This window comes from Notechis scutatus, chromosome 2 (assembly GCF_049901735.1).
Source record: "Notechis scutatus isolate UNSWTSFEM ecotype Mainland chromosome 2, rNotScu1.2, whole genome shotgun sequence".
In the NCBI taxonomy this organism is placed as follows: Eukaryota; Metazoa; Chordata; class Lepidosauria; order Squamata; family Elapidae; genus Notechis; species Notechis scutatus.
In genome coordinates, this window is record NC_142010.1 from 3002414 (window position 1) to 3018304 (window position 15891).

A 15891-nucleotide genomic window follows, 5' to 3' on the forward strand; every position below is an offset into this window, starting at 1 on the left:
GGTGCTGTGCACAAACACCCTTTATATCCTGTTTTCCCAGCTGCAGCCAATGAAGGGAATCAAGGCCTTTTTCTCCCCTGTAATCCACTTTGCTCCCTTATCTGTTTCTCCCTGCTTGCCCTAGGATGAAGAGGGGGTGGGCCTGGGTCTTCCTCTACATGCCCAGCCGGACTGTGCTCTTCCCTAGTTTCCTCCACAGCCACCGAAGCCACACTCCCACTCCCTGTCATCTGTTCCACCTCCCCCTCGGAATCAGATTCCAACAGGGGAATCAGCATATTGTCCCCAAGAATCTGGGTCCTCATTTTACTGGCCTCGTAAAGATGGAGGGCTGAGTCAACCTTGCGCCGGTCAGGATCGAACTCTTGGCAGTAGGCAGAGTTAGTCTGCAATACTGCATTCTAACCACTGCGCCACCATGGTTCTCAGAAAGTTCAATGGAGCCATCAGTCCCAAATGGTGAGGACTTCCATTATATGACAACTCAGTCACCTTTAATCGCGCAAGTTATCCCCATCTTCAGTGTGCCCTATTGTATTTCCAAGGTACGTTGTTGCCCGGTGGGAGCCTAGAGGTCTCTGTCCAGGTGGTGAATGATGGATCAGCAGCTGCAACATTCACCTTTAATGTCCGAGATGACCTGCGTCTCACACAGAGCTTTAGACCAGCACAACGTTTCTTGAAGAAAGGAGAGAGCGCTGTTCTCGTGGCAACGTTTGTGGCACCTGTCAATAGCTCCAATTTTGCCTCAAGGTAAGATAGCAGTACCAACATTTGGGATATCGTGTGTCAGGTCCGGCATCTTCAGCTTCTTCACTTTGCTGGCATCCTGCCATCAATTGCAAGGGAGTGGGGGGAGAAATTTGGGCAGTAATAGGGGAAGGAGAAGACAAACGGCAGGAGGGATGTTAATGGGAACCAGAGGTGCCAAATAGGAATAAACCAGTCTCCAAGGACACTTGGGCTGGGAACCAAATGCAAAAACGCAGTGAGCAACGCCACACTTTGAGTCATTCCCAAAACATCCAAAAGACATCCTATTGGACACTGATGGACTGGTCAAGGGGGGAGGGCCAGGGAAAGGGGGAAAAGTGTAATCTTTCTGCAGGAATGTTCAGATCTAGCTTTACTTTCTCTGCAACCACTTAGCTTTAGTTAAAGGACCTGTCGGAGTCTGAATCTGAGAAGGAAGATGAACAGCTGACAGGGAGTGGGAGTGTGGCTCCGTTGGCGGTGGGGGAGGCTGGGGAAGGGCAAAGTCCGGCTGGGCAGAGCAGGGAAGAGGTAGAACAAGGGAGAGGGATTCCAGAAGAAGACCCAGGCCCACCCACTCTTCATCCTAGGGCATGTAGGGAGGAATGGAGAAGAGAGCAACATGGGTTGTGTGGCTTTTGGGGGAGGAAAGGGCCCTGATTCCCTTCATTAGCCACAGCTGGGAAGAGAGTTTTAAAGAAATGCATGCTGAGTGTGGCAGCTGCTGGGAGCAAACATGAGTTTATCTTGTATTGACTTTGGATATCTGTGTTCCTGGTGTCTTCCCAACCATGTTGAGTTATTGCCATGCCTTCATGTCTGGACTTCTTAATCCTGCCCTGCCAGATTAATTATCTCACTTTGCCTTGATTGGACTTATAGTTACAGTTTTTGTTGACCATGTTTTGGACTTCATTCTCTGCAGCCAAAGGCTGTTCCTGGGAGTTTTTCTCCAGCCAGAAGGTAACCAGGACACTGGAGGCAAAGTTGGAGCTAATAAAGGGACTCCTACTAGTTATCTGTGTTGCCTTTGTGCCACGCCCCGGGTCATCACAGAACCTATCACTTCAATCAAATGGAGGGTCTTTTTTTCCAAAATGTCTAAATTAGGGCAGGTCTGATATCAAGTTGCTAATTTAACAACTGCAGTGATTCATTTAATAACTGTGGCAAGAAAGATCATAAAATGGGACAAAATTCACGTAACTGTCTCCCTTAGCAAGAGAAATTTGGGGCTCAATTCTGGTCATAAGTCAAGGCCTGCCAGTATTGGTATTAAAGTAGCTTTCTCCTCCTTCTACTAAATCCAGTTTTTAAACCATTATGGCTGGTTTTGGACAGTGCACCCAAGCAATTGCATTATGGTTTATTGCGATACACAAACCCAGTCATTAGAAAACCAATTTCTGCCTCAAGCATTCATGCCATCTTGAGGCAACCTTCCATTTATTCCAACATTTACCTACAGTTTGACTTGGATTAAAAGGAAAGATTCCTTAGAGGGAATCTTGAAGCAGATAGGATTGCAGTTCCAATACTTAATCTCAGAGAGAGAAACTCTGAAAGCCATGTTTTATAACTTTCTTGACTTCTTTGAATTATTTTAAATTTGAAATGGGGTCAGAGCAGTGGTGGGATTCAAATTTTTTTACTACTGGTTCGGTGGGCGTGGCTTGGTGGGCGTGGCAGGGGAAGGATACTGTAAAATCCCCATTCCCTCCCCACCCCACTAACCTGCTTTCCAGCTCCGTTCTCCTGTGTAGGGCAACAAAAGAAGACCCAGCCAATCAGCTGGGACTCGGGAGGCAGAGCATAGATGGGGGTGGGGCCAGTCAGAGGTGGGATTTGCCGGTTCTCCGAATTACTCAAAATTTCTGCTAACAGTTCTCCAGAACTGGTCAGAACCTGCTGAATACCACCTCTGGGTCAGAGCCAGTCCCAACTAGCAGTGTAAGTGCTGGGTTGTCTAAAGCAGTGATCTCCAACCATTTTGGTTCTGCAGAACCAGCCAGGGAAGCGGGGGAGAGGAAATGGACCCATGCAGGTGGCAGGCAGGCATGCTCGCATGGTCAGCTCAATGTGCATGAGCAGTGGGCATTTGCATGCACAAGCGAAGGTCCATTTGTGCTGGAGTTTCATGGGTGTGCATGAGTGCCCACCACTCACACAAATGGAGCTGCATCAGAGATGGTATTCAGCCAGTTCTGACAGATTCTGGAGAACCGGTAGTGGAAATTTTGAGTAGTTTGAAGAACCGGCAAATACCGCCTCTGATTGGCCCCGCCCCCATCTATTCTCCGCCTCCCGAGTCCCAGCTGATTGGCTGGGTCTGCTTTTGTTGCCCTGCACAGGAGAACGGAGCTGGAAAGCAGGTTATTGGGTGGGGAGGGAATGGGGATTTTGCAGTATCCTTCCCCTGCCACTCCCACCAAGCCATGCCACACCCACCAAGCCATGCCCACAGAACTGGTAGTAAAAAAAATTCAATACCACCACTGAGCTGCATGTGTGCACTTGTCCGCGGTTTGGGTGACCCAGTTCCAAACAGGCCACAGCCCAGTACCAGGCTGCGGCCCAAGGGTTGGGGACCCCTGTGTGTTGGGGGGGCTTTTCATATCACCCTTCCAAAGAAATGCCTCCATTCTTAACAATCACCACTAACTTTTCTTTCAGTCTTGCGACATTTACAGCGAAAACCAGTTCATCACAAAACTACCTGACTCTGCTCATCACTGTCGTTCCCAAAACAGCCTCGGTGAGTCTCCTTTTCTCTCACGGTTCCCAAATTACTGCTAAACTTCTGCAAATTTGTTTGTGTGTTCTACACAGAGGTGGGTATTCAGCAGGTTCTGACCAGTTCTGGAGAACCAGTAGCAGAAATTTTGAGTAGTTCGGAGAACTAGCAAATGCCACCTCTGACTGCAGATTTTATAGTATCCTTCCCCTGCCACGCCCACCAAGCCACACCCACAGAACCGGTAGTAAAAAAATTTGAATCCCACCACTGGTTCTACGTTGCAGTCTTTCTTGACCTTATCAACTTCAAGATACGCGGACTTCAATCCCTCAGCCAAGGAGAGCATCGTAATCTGCAATCTTTGTTTGTTTTTTTTTTACTTGGTTTGGCAGCTCTGGTTTTGGTTCTCTGCCTTGTCATGATCCAGAGCAGGGGTCCCCAACCACCGGTCCGCGGACACCGGGTCGCGGCTTGCTGGGCGCCGCCATCTTTGTTTTCAGAAAAAGTGCTTCCGGTTTCATCAAAAAGGGCGAAAGCGCTTCCGGTGAGCTTTTCCAGGTAGAAAGCTCACCGGAAGCACTTTTCATCAAAAAAGATGGCGGCGCCAGCTGCTGCCGTGAGCTTTTCTGGGTGCCCAGCTCACCGAAGCCGTTTCATCAAAAAGATGGCGGCGCCCAGCTGATGCCGGTACCGGGCCGCGGTGTCAAAAAGGTTGGGGATCACTGATCCAGACCAATATCTTAGGACACTGGTGTCAAACTCACAGCATCATGTTGCTGTCACTTGACGTATCGCTTTGCGGAGCTGGGGTGGGCATGGCCTGCATGTGACGCATCCGGCCCGCGGGCTGCCAGTTTGACAAACCTGTCTTAGGAGAAACAACTGTTGCTCCTCCGAAAAACAAGAAAAAATACAAGCACTGATTAAAATGGAGCCACTTTGTCTTAAATTAGCTAAATTTAAACCAAAAGATTGGGCAGAAGGTTTCTCAACTTGCGGACAATGGCTCAAAGTCCAACCCCGTGTTCCTGCTCTTTCTGGTTTGCTTGATTTAAGGGGAAAACAGTAAGAAAACCTTTCTCTGTCTAGCCAAATGTTTCTCAAACTTGGTAACTAGGATGTTTGATGTTCAACTCCTAGAATTCCCAAGCCAGCAAGGGAATATAGGGTATAGAGAGAGAAGAGAAGTGGAGAAATCACATAGCCTTGGGGAGCTGCTGTGCTAATGGTACAGGTATCAGATGTGATTCTGCCTAGCTTCACCTGCTGCTTCCTGTCTGTTAGGAAGCTTATGATCCACTTACAAGTGTGTTCAGGTACCGCTAGTTGGTTTAATTTAATTAAAAGGGTGTCTGGAATGATGGTATTGAATGCTGAACTGAAGTCTACAAAGAGGACCCTCGTGTAGGTATTTGGAGATTCAAGGTGTTGTAGGATGTAATGCAGAGCCATGTTAACAGCATCATCTGTCGATCTATTTGCTCGGTATGCAAACTGCATGGGATCTAACAGCGGATCCATGATGGTTTTCAGGTGGGACAGCACTAGCCTTTCAAAGATTTTCATAACTACACATGTTAGAGCAACTGGTTTGTAGTCATTCAGTTCCTTGATGGAGGGCTTCTTTGGCACTGGGACGATAGTAGAGTGTTTGAAGCAAGAAGGAACATAGCACATCTTTAATGATTTATTGAAGATTCGGGTGAAGATGGGGGCCAAGTGGTCAGCACAGACTTTTAAGTAAGAAGGAGTTATCTTGTCTGGCCCTGGTGCTTTTCCTGGCTTTTGTCTGTGGAATAGATCTTGGACTTCTTTTTCTGTGATCACCAGAGGTTGTGAGCCCAATGGATTGGGACCAGTTGTAGGAGGCTTGGCTGTTTCTTTACTGTTTTTGCTTTACTGCTCAATTATGCACAAATACCACTCTATAAAGCCTTAATAAGACCACACCTAGAGTACTCCACCCAGTTTTGGTTACTACACTATAAAAAAAATGTTGAGACTCTAGAAAGAGTGCAGAGAAGAGCAACCAGGATGATTAGGGGACTGGAGGCTAAAACATACGATCAAGGGTTGCAGGAACTGGGCTTGGCTTGTCTAGTGAAGAGAAGGACCAGGGGAGACATGTTAGCAGTCTTCCAATATCTGAGGGGCTGCCACAGAGAGGAAGGGGTCAAGCTATTTTCTAAAGCACCTGAAGGCCAGACAAGGAATAATGGGTGGAAGGAGAGATTCAACCTGGAAATGAGAAATTTTCTGACATTGAAAACAATCAACCAATGGAACAGTTGCCTCCAGACGTTGTGGGAGCTTCATCACTGGAAGTTTTCAAGAAGACACTGGACTGCCATCTGTCACATAAGGTGTAAGGTCTGCTTGGGCGGAGGGGTTGGACTAGATGACCTACAAGGTCTCTTCCAACTCTGTTAATCTGTATCTAAATGTCTAGTCACCAGGAGGATTAATAGATATGCGCTCTTCCTCCAGGAAACTAAAGAAAACCCACCAGTCTATCACCTTCTTCAATTCTACATGCCTTGTGGAGCTGACAGCTGGCAAAGACCTGACTGCTCTCAACACATCTGGAACATGACATTTTCTGCTGAGGGTGCTGAAGCTGCTGTTAGCGTCCAGATCAGCCCAGATCCCAGCGCTTTATCTTGTCATTCAGAAGAGGAAGGTAGCAATAAGAAGCTCATCTGTGATTACAAGTGGGTATCTCTGTTTTCTGAACAACTGTAGTACAGAATGTACAGTTGTCAACCAGCTGCTCTCCAGAGTAATATTTATTTATTTGTTTGTTTATTTATTTATTTATGACATTTATATAGCCGGCTACTTGCTCACAAACAGTAAAAAAAAACACAAAATAGGAAAAAAATAAAAATAGAAAAAAATAGAAAAAAGATTAAAATAAAACAATAACCTACCACCCACCCAGCTCCTGCCTCAGCACATGATTAAATCAGCCATTTTATGGGCTCCATCACACTTTGGGTTCCCCAGGCCTGCTGGTAAAACCACGTTTTTGCTCCCGGGAGGCTTCCCTGAGGCCCAGGAGGCAAAAAACGGAGCATGGGCGGGGGTCTGTGCCCCTTTTTTTGCCTCCTGGGCCTCAGGAAGCCTCCCGGGAGAAGCAGTAAGACAGTGAGGGGGATCCTGGCGCAGGTGATCCTTGGAACAGCCGGTCGTTGGGAGGAAAAAAAAGAAATACAAACCAATAGCTTTTTTTTTTTTTTACTACCGGTTCAACCGAACCAGTAGAATACCACCACTGCTTTTCAGTGGCTGCTCCAGATGTTTCCCCTCCCAGTATCCCCCCTCCAGATGTTCGAATGGTCTCTCCCTTCTGATTTTCAGAAAACCTGTAAAGGTTGGGTTGATCCATCAAACCGTGGGAGAAGGATTGCTACGTCTCTTTCTCCGTACAAAGAGCTGGTTCTTTTGCTCTGGAGTGTTTAGGTTCCCGCTTTATATACAGGTTGTTCTCAGCTTACAACTGTTCAAAATTACAACCGACCCCTCCCCCCCCCCAAAAAAAAGACTACTTATAGCCTGGTTTTGAAGTTCTGACCTTGCCCACCCCATGGTCAAGTGACTACATTTTAAGCGCTCGGCGACCCCTGTACTTACGGCTGTTTGCAACACCCCACAGTCATGTGACTGCAATTTATCAATATGGCGCCCAAAACAGGTCTTTATTTCCTGGTTTCCGGCAAAAACCATCCGATAGCAAACAGTGGGGGGACTTGCTTCATAACAGCCATGAAAAAAATTTGCAAAATCAGGTCCATTCATTGGGTGACCGGCTTACAATCGCAATTGCCAGGCTCAATGACAGTTGTAAGTCAAGAACCATATGTGTTTTCTTAGTTTTGCTCACATCATCAGTAATAAGATAAGGTAACCTTTACTATCATTTCTTACTGTGAGCATACTGGCCCACATTAAAAATGAAATTCTGTTGCCTGCTCGCAAAAGAAAGTATATATATCTACCCATACATAACAAACATATGCACATGCTATATAGCAATAGCACTTGGACGTATATATCGCTTCACAGTGCTTTCCAGCCCTCTCTAAGCAAGGTTGGTGCTATATGAAACGAAACTCTGGCTGAATCTGGATGGTCTGCTTCAGATACCACGGAGCCTTCTCCCCAAAAGTTAACAAGGAAAACAGGTTGTGAAGAGGACGTGTAGCGTCCCGGACAATTTTGCGGACTCTGCTCAAGCATCACTTATTCGCCATGTCCTGGATAGAAGGCAGTGACCTGTCAATAATCTTTTCTGCCATCCTCACCACTCTCTGCACCGCCTTCCTGTCCAAAGCAGTAATGCTTCCAAACCAGACTGTCATGCAATAGGACAGGATCCTCTCGATTGTCCCTCAACAGGAAGTGGTAAGGACAGTGGAAGGAAGATGTATTTTTCTCATGCGATGCAGAAAATGCAGGCGCTGCTGTGCCCACTTCCCCAGCATCTCACTGTTGAGCCACCAAGCTAGCTTACTCAGCTGCACACCCAGAAACCTGGCGCTGCTAACTACCTTCACAGGTGAATCATTAATATACAGAAGTGTGCGGCTGTGGCTGCCTTTTCTGAAATCGGCAATGATCCCTTTTAGTTTTTCCTACGTTTCAAACGAGGCTGTCTTTTGTTACACCGGTTCACTCAACCATCTACCTCCTTGTAGTAAGCACCATCATTTCATCTTGAATAAGGCCCACTATTATCGTACCATCTGCATACTTCACAATATGGTTGGTAGCAAACCTAGCACAACAGTCGCAGGTCAACAAGTTCAACAGCGGGCTTAGGACGCAGCCCTGGGGAGAACCTGCGCTCAAGAAAATGGTGTTTAGAAAGATTAATCCCAACTCGCACATACTGGGGCCAGGGGTGGGATTCTTCTGGTTCATACTGGTTCAGGAGAACCCCTTGTTCCAACGATCAGGTGGCTCCAAACCAGTTCACTCCGATAAGCCATGTGGGTGTTGAGGTAATTCCCCATTAGGAGAATGAGTGCATACAGGGAGACGTATAGAGAGTAGTGTTGGAATAATACACACACAGCACACAGATACACTGTACAGTAAATGTAGGTTTTTACTTCCAGAAAGGTTTAAGCGAAGTCCAAAATAAGCAGTCCAAAAGTCATTCACAGGTAAATTCAGTCAGTTTTCAATCCAGGGATAATCCAATAACAAATTCCAGTGTCAAAAACAGTTCAGTATCAGACTTACATTAAATCCAGTAATATCAGTCAATTAGAAGAAATGGAGCAACGGCAATACTTTCCAACAGAAGGAAACAGAGATACTCACTCAGACACACTCTCTTCTGAGACTAAGACTAAGACTAATCCAGGTTTCTGGCTCCATCTTATGGCTGTTTGAAAAACCACACCCAATTGCAGTTTTTGCAATCTCTTAAAGACATAGTACTAAAATGTTTATCCTGGTTTATATATTTCTAACCCAAATACCTGTTAGGTGACTTATATTCCTAATAGTGGGCCTGCCTGCCCGCCCCTGCTTTTTCCTGTGCTTTATGTCTTTTTGTCAGAGCACAACTGATTCACACGGCAGAGTGGTCTGCCGTGCCTCAGCTGTTTTCTTCAGCTGCAATTGAAGGTAAGTAATAGCTTTCTTAAACACGAAGGATGTGCGTGCGCAAAGCACATGCTCACCAAGCCAGTTGTTATACTGGTTGAATCACACCCCTGACTGGGGCCTGTCAATAAGAAAATCAAGAATCCAGTTGCCCAAAGGGGTATTAAAGCCTATAAAAGGCTCAGTTTGTCTCCTAGATGCCGAGGAATGATTATATTCAATGCCAAACTGAAGTCGACAAACAGCATTCGCACACAGTTGCTTCTTTCAGTGCGGCAAGCTCAGATGGATTACAGAAGAAATAGCATCCCCCGTAGAGCGATTTGGACAGTAAGCAAACTGAAGTGAGTCAAATGCCGGAGGGAGGCTGGATACCATAAAGTCCTTCATCAGCCTCTCAAAACATTTCATAATGATGGATGTAAGTGCAACTGGACGGTAATCATCGAGACCCATAATTGTAGACTTTTTTTTGGCACTGGCAAAATAATGGCCATCTTAAAGCACGATGGGACCACTGCCTGCTGCAGTGAAAGATTGATATATTTATCTTTTCTATTTATCTTGTTGGTTTATAACCTAAGCTACCTAAGCTGCTGTCTGTCTATGTGTCTAGTATAGCTATAGAGCTTATGTATAACATATTTGAAATTTCTCAGTTCAGGGCCATTTCTGAGGCCCATTTCAAACATGGCTTTTCTTCAGGGGTGGGATTCAAAAATTCCAGCAGCTGGTTCGCTGCCCGGTTGCTGGGTGGGTGTGACCATGGTGGGTGTGGCCTACTGGAACTTCCTGGAGGGCTGTTTTTCGCCTTCCCCAGAGTCCGGAGGCTTCCCTCAGGCCTCTGGGAGGGTGAAAATGGCCTCCCCCGGGCTCTGGAGGGCCCCCGGAAGCCAGAAACAGGCCTGTTTCCAGATTTCCGGAAGGCCCATTTTTTTCCCCTCCCAGAGCCTCCATGTGGACCTTGCACTTACCTGCATTACATGGAGATTCCTGGGAGGGTGGGGCGGGGTGGGCAAGGCCAGCCGGTCAGTTGAAAAATACCAGTTTGGCGAACCAGATGAAAACTTAACATCCGGTTCGCCCAAACCGGTCCAAACCAGTAGAATCCCATCCCTGCTTTTCTTGTACACGTTTCGCCTTTCCACACAGAAAGAAACAAGTAAGCCACCTATGAAATGCCTTATATATTAATCATGTACTATATGTACTTTGGGGAGGCAGGGAGGGAACAGCAGGAGTACGATTTTAACTGTTTAAAAACATCTGCAAGAAAACAAACAAGCTCAGAGAGCACACCAAGGACCCCTCCCATCATGTTATGTTCGTGTTGCACCCTTTTTTCGGCAAGTTTCCCTGGCTTCCATAATCCATATGCTTCTGAGTGGAATTCAAGATTCTGGTTATCTCCTACTACTTTCATCAGTGGTGGGATGCTGCCAGTGTAACAACCGGTTCGCTAATCGTGAGCTGCGCGCGCTGCATGTCCATGCACAGCTTTCAAAATTACTTATCTTCGATGTTACTTTGGGGAAGTAACACAGTTGAGGTGCGGCAATTCAGCTCTGCCACGCGAATCCGTTGAGCAGATATAGGTAAGTACAGCGCAGGGGCGGGCGAGTGGGCGGGCCCACATGATCGTTGGAGCAAACCAGTTTGGAGCCAGCTGATCACCGGAGCTAGGGATTCGCACAAACCGCTCCAAACCGGCAGGATCCCACCCTTGACCTTTATAGCTTGGGGCCAATACATCTGGAGGACCGTGTTTCCCCACCTGCTTCTATGTGCTTCATCAGGTCCAACAAGAGGAACACACTTCAGTTCCCATCAATAAAAATATCACCTAGGACAGTGGTTGCCAACCGATGGGCCAGGGATCACTGGTGGTCCGTGAGAAAATTTTGGTGGTCCTCAGAGAAATGTCCCCCCCAAAGCACTCCCCCCAAAGCAATTAATCCAGGCTGTGCAGGAACACAAGGCTGCACCGGAATACAAGGCTGCGCCACCCACATGGCCTGCCCACCCGCTGGCCCCCACCCTTCAGCCGAGTGCAAACCTTACCTTGAGTAGAGCCACGTGAGCTGGAACTGGAAGTTAAGACCAGCGGCGGAGGAGAGAAATCCACCCTGGGGTGGCTTGCTGACATTGGTGGAAAAAGTCGGTCCCATATTCCAGAGCTGCAATAGTCACAAGACTGGCCCTTTGGTCATCCCAGAGCAGCTCCTCCAGTCCATGGCAGGCCGGTGCAACCGGGTGGAAGAGCAGCTGCTCCGGGATGACCAAAGCGCCAGTCCTGTGACTACTGCAGCTCTAGAATATGGGACCGACTTTCCCACCAACGTCAGCAAGCCACCGTCAGTCAAAATTCATATTAGTGGTCCGCGGGGTTTAAAATTATAAGTTTGGTGGTCCCTGAGGTCCAAAAGGTTGGTGACCCCTGTTCTAGGAAGACCCAGAAAATGTGTCTTTTTGGGTTGCATGTTTGGAATGTCATCACCTTCTGATTCTACCAGCCTTTCAGAAAGCTCTTAAGGAGTGTCCATTTACCATCACCTGCTTAGCCATCTTCTATGTTTATCTCCTCTCTAGGTCCAGCTGCTGTTCTCCTTTAGCAGAAGTCCTGATCAGTGATGAGAATGGCAACATGAACAGTTTCACTGTGGATTACAACACACAGCCTCCCACACCAGCCTTGTGAGTTCTGACAGACCTGAATTTTTGAAGTTGCCTTTTTCAGAATCAAGCGATGTTTTTTAAGGTCGCCTTCATCTGGCAACCTCCAAAGTGCAGGTAGTCCTCGACTCACAACAGTTTGTTCAGGGACTGTTCCAAGTTACGACGGCAGTGAAAAAAGTGACTTGCAACCAGTTCTCACATTGATGACCATTGCAGCATCCCCGTGGTCACATGATCAAAATTTGGATGCTTGGCAACTGACTCATAGTTAGGATGGATTGCAGCGTCCTGGGGTCATGTGATCAAACTTTTGCAAACTTTTGACAAAGTTAATAGGGAAGCCAGATTTACTTAACAATCATGCTACTAAGCTTAACAACTGCAGTGATTCACTTAACAACTGGGGCAAGAGAGATTGTAAAAGGGGGAAAAAACTCACTTAACAAGTGTCTCGCTTAGCAACAGAAATTTTGGGCTCAAGGACTACCTGTACTTGGGATAACAGATCCCAGAATTCCCAATCTGCACCAGTAAGTAGGTTGAGGAAGACGGCGTTTTAAAAATTACCAATTTTTGCTATACCGCAGAAATTGACAATACGGGTAGTCTTCAGTTTACGACTACAATTGAGCCCAAAATTTCTGTAGTTAAGCGAGATATTTGTTAAGTGAGTTTTGCCCCATTTTATGACCTTTCTTGTCATGGATGTTAAATGTTTCACTGCAGTTGATAAGTTAGTAACCCAGTTGTTAAGCCTCCATTGACTTTGCTAGTCAAAAGGTCGCAAAAGGAGATTGGGGACACAGCAACAGTCATGTGATGACCCAGAGTGTAACACAAACATAACAAAAGCCAAAACGTAAATAAATGTCCTTTAATGCCTCCAACTTGGCCCCACTGTTCAATAATTCTCAGTTGGAGATAAAACTTATTCAAAAATAGTCTTCAAAAGAAAGCAATACAGTCCAAACTTAATGAGCAGATAGAGGTGAAATAAAAAACTAAAACAAACTACAATGAAGGAATTTTCACAATGGACCAGGATTAGTAATTACCAACTTCAAGGAGATAACAAGGCACAGTCTGTTGGAAGGCCGCCAACCAAGATAACTTTGCTTTGCTTCTGGCAACATTGTGTTTTAACCATCTCTCTTATATACTAGTCTCCCCAGCTGCAACCAATGAGGGGATCATGGCCGCTTCCTCTCCTGTAAGCCAAGTTGTTTCTTTCTCCGTTCCTCCCTGCATGTCCTAGGATGAAGAGGGGATGGGCCTGGTTCTTCCTCTGACTGCCCAGCCGGCCTCTGCCCTTCCCCAGCCTCCTCCACAACCTCCGGAACCACACCTTCACTCCCTGTCGGCTGTTCCTCCTCTCCCTCAGAGTCTGACTCTAACAAGGGCATGACAGGTCATAAATATGAACCAGTTGCCAAGCATCTGAATTTTGATCATGTGACCATGGGGATGCTGCAAAGTTCATAACTGTGAAAAACAGTCATAGGCCACTTTTTTCAATGCCGTAACTTTGAACGATCACTAAATGAACTGTTATAAGTTGAGGATTGTCTGCATATATAATTTGTGAGTGTCAGAGCATCTGCAGCAAACACCCCCAAACTACATATATAAAAGCAAAATGCCACTCACGCATCATCACAAAATCTCCAGAACCATAAAGCCGACAAACTTGAAATTTGCCACGTATATTCCTCTTGCCTTCTAGGTGCTCACTAAGAAAGGATTTTTCGAAATGACCATCAGAGCATTAGTATTTCCTATGTTATTATTATTAACAGGCTCTGAAGCTAAGGAGTTCTACTCCCCCTCCCCACCTGAAAAGAAATCTCTTCCAACTGCAGTTGAGCTAAGCCACGCCCAGGCTCTTTGCTGTCTCCTTGCTCACAAAGCAAATAGTATTTCAGTTTCCAAACAGCCCTCAAGTATCACTCCCCACCTGAAAATAAATCTATTCCAACTACAGTTGAGCTAAGCCACACCTAGGCTCCTTGCTGTCTCCTTCTTGCTCACACAGCAAATACTGTTTCAGTTTCCAAACAGGCCTCAACTCTCTCACACACTGACAGGACGCTAGCCAGATGAATACCAATGGACGCTGGTAGGCACAAGCAGAACTTTTTTTCCTTATTTTCCTCCCAAAAAACTAAGCCCGATCACATAGTTTCGTAGCGAAGCACGGGTATTGAGCTAGTTGTTTAATATACAAATTAAAAGGGCTTAAATCGAATCACAGCACTTAGGGCTCATGTGATAACATACAGAAGAGGCAGGGATATTAAGGACGTGTAGGTTTGTGCCCAAAATTCCTGATACCACAGAAATGATCGGCAACCAGGTTGGAAATTATCTATAATAGGATAACAATCATGTTGGCAATGCTCAACGGATAACAGATAACAGATAATCAGAGATGGAAGGGACCTTATAGGCCCAAGCAGGAGACCCTACACCATTTCTGACAGATGGCAGTCCAATCTCTTCTTGAAGGTCTCAAGTGATGGCGCTCCCACAACTTCTGAAGGCAAAGCTGTTCCATTGGTTGATTGTTCTCACTGTCAGAAAGTTTCTCCTTATTTCCAGGTTAAATCTCTCCTTGTTCACTTTCCATCCATTATTCCTTGTCTGGCCTTCAGGTGCTTTAGAAAATAGCTTGACCCCTTCCTCCCTGTGGCAGCCCCTCAAATATTGGAAGACTGCTATCATGTCTCCCCTGGTCCTTCTCTTCACTAGACTAGACTAGCCCAGTTCTTGTAACCGTTCTTCATATGTTTTAGTCTCCAGTCCCCTAATCATCCTGGTTGCTCTTCTCTGCACTTTTTCTAGAGTCTCAACATCTTTTTTATAATGTGGTGAACAAAACTGGATGCAGTACTCGAGGTGTAAACATTGTAAACTGGCAAACATTGCCATAAATTACCAAACATTTCATAACACAGGGAGAACAAGCAATACATTGCAGGCTACGGGCTTCACCCAGAGGGTGATTTATGCAATTCGCTGTTCATCTGTTGTACTTTAACTTGACATTGGGGGCCACATGCATTCTAGATACTTTAACTTTGAAGTTGCATTGAGAAGGGCAAGAGGCAGGGATACCTTGATGAACAAGAGGTAAAATTCTGGTTATCTAGAAAAGATTAGAGATAAAACAAAGAAAGTATCTAATTCATTCATTTATCTATTATTAAATTTATATGTCACCATCTTACTATCTGAAGTGACTCTCGGTAGCTTCTGTGGGCATAGCGTGGCTTGGTGGGTGTGGCTTAGTGGGTGTGGCAGGGGAAGGATACTGCAAAATCCCCATTTCCTCCTCACCCCATTAACCTGCTTTCCAGCTCCGTTCTCCTGTGGCAGGGCAACAAAAGAAGACCCAGCCAATCAGCTGGGATTCGGGAGGCAGAGAATAGAGGTAGCATTTGCCGGTTCTCCAAACTGCTCAGAATTTCTGCTACTGGTTCTCCAGAACTGGTCAGAACCTACTGAATACCACCTCTGGGTTAATCCTATTATGTCCTAAAAGATCCTGTCCTGTCCTTCTTAATCCCATCAGCTGGAGCTGAAGGTGTTTTGTTTGTGAATAGATTGGCCCAGTCTTTCTTAATGGACACAAAATATCCACCTCTAAAGACTTCAGGCATTTGCTGGAGGCTATCAAGAAAGACTGGGGGCTGCTTTCTGCCTCTATGAATACGTTTCTCCATTTCTCCTTTGGGGAAATATAATATTCTGACTCTTAATTGGGGTAGGATTCTACCTGGTTGGACCGGTTGTATAGAACTGGTTGTTATGATTCTGCCCAGTTCAGAAAACTGGCAAATCATGCCACTGGCTGGCACTGTGCCTCCCCGCCCCACCCACTCACTCCCTACCTAGCATGGGCACCATCAAACTTGCCTGCTAAATTGCTATTTTTCCTTTTCCCCCCCACCATCAGCTGTTCTGCTGTGCCAGGAGATTTAGATTAGCTAGAAAGCAGGAAATCACTGAATTTCTTGCTTTCTAGCTAATCTAAAAGCAGAGCTGAACCTTCCTTAGGACTGAAGCTTCTATTTTTCAGTGCAGACTCAGATAGCAGATTGCAGATAGCT

The 15891-nt window shown here is 46.1% G+C and overlaps 1 protein-coding gene across 1 annotated transcript in view; it reads left to right on the forward strand.

Annotated features, from left to right (window-relative positions):
- The window catches only part of LOC113424950 (uncharacterized), a 31606-nt gene extending 19802 nt beyond the window's left edge, over positions 1-11804 (forward strand). The window contains exons 7-10 of the mRNA XM_087953978.1: positions 546-753; positions 3427-3508; positions 5978-6201; positions 11696-11804. Of these exons, the coding sequence (XP_087810104.1) occupies positions 546-753; positions 3427-3508; positions 5978-6201; positions 11696-11804 (623 nt within the window). The remainder of the gene's footprint in view (positions 1-545; positions 754-3426; positions 3509-5977; positions 6202-11695) is intronic.
- Positions 11805-15891: the final 4087 nt, after the last annotated feature.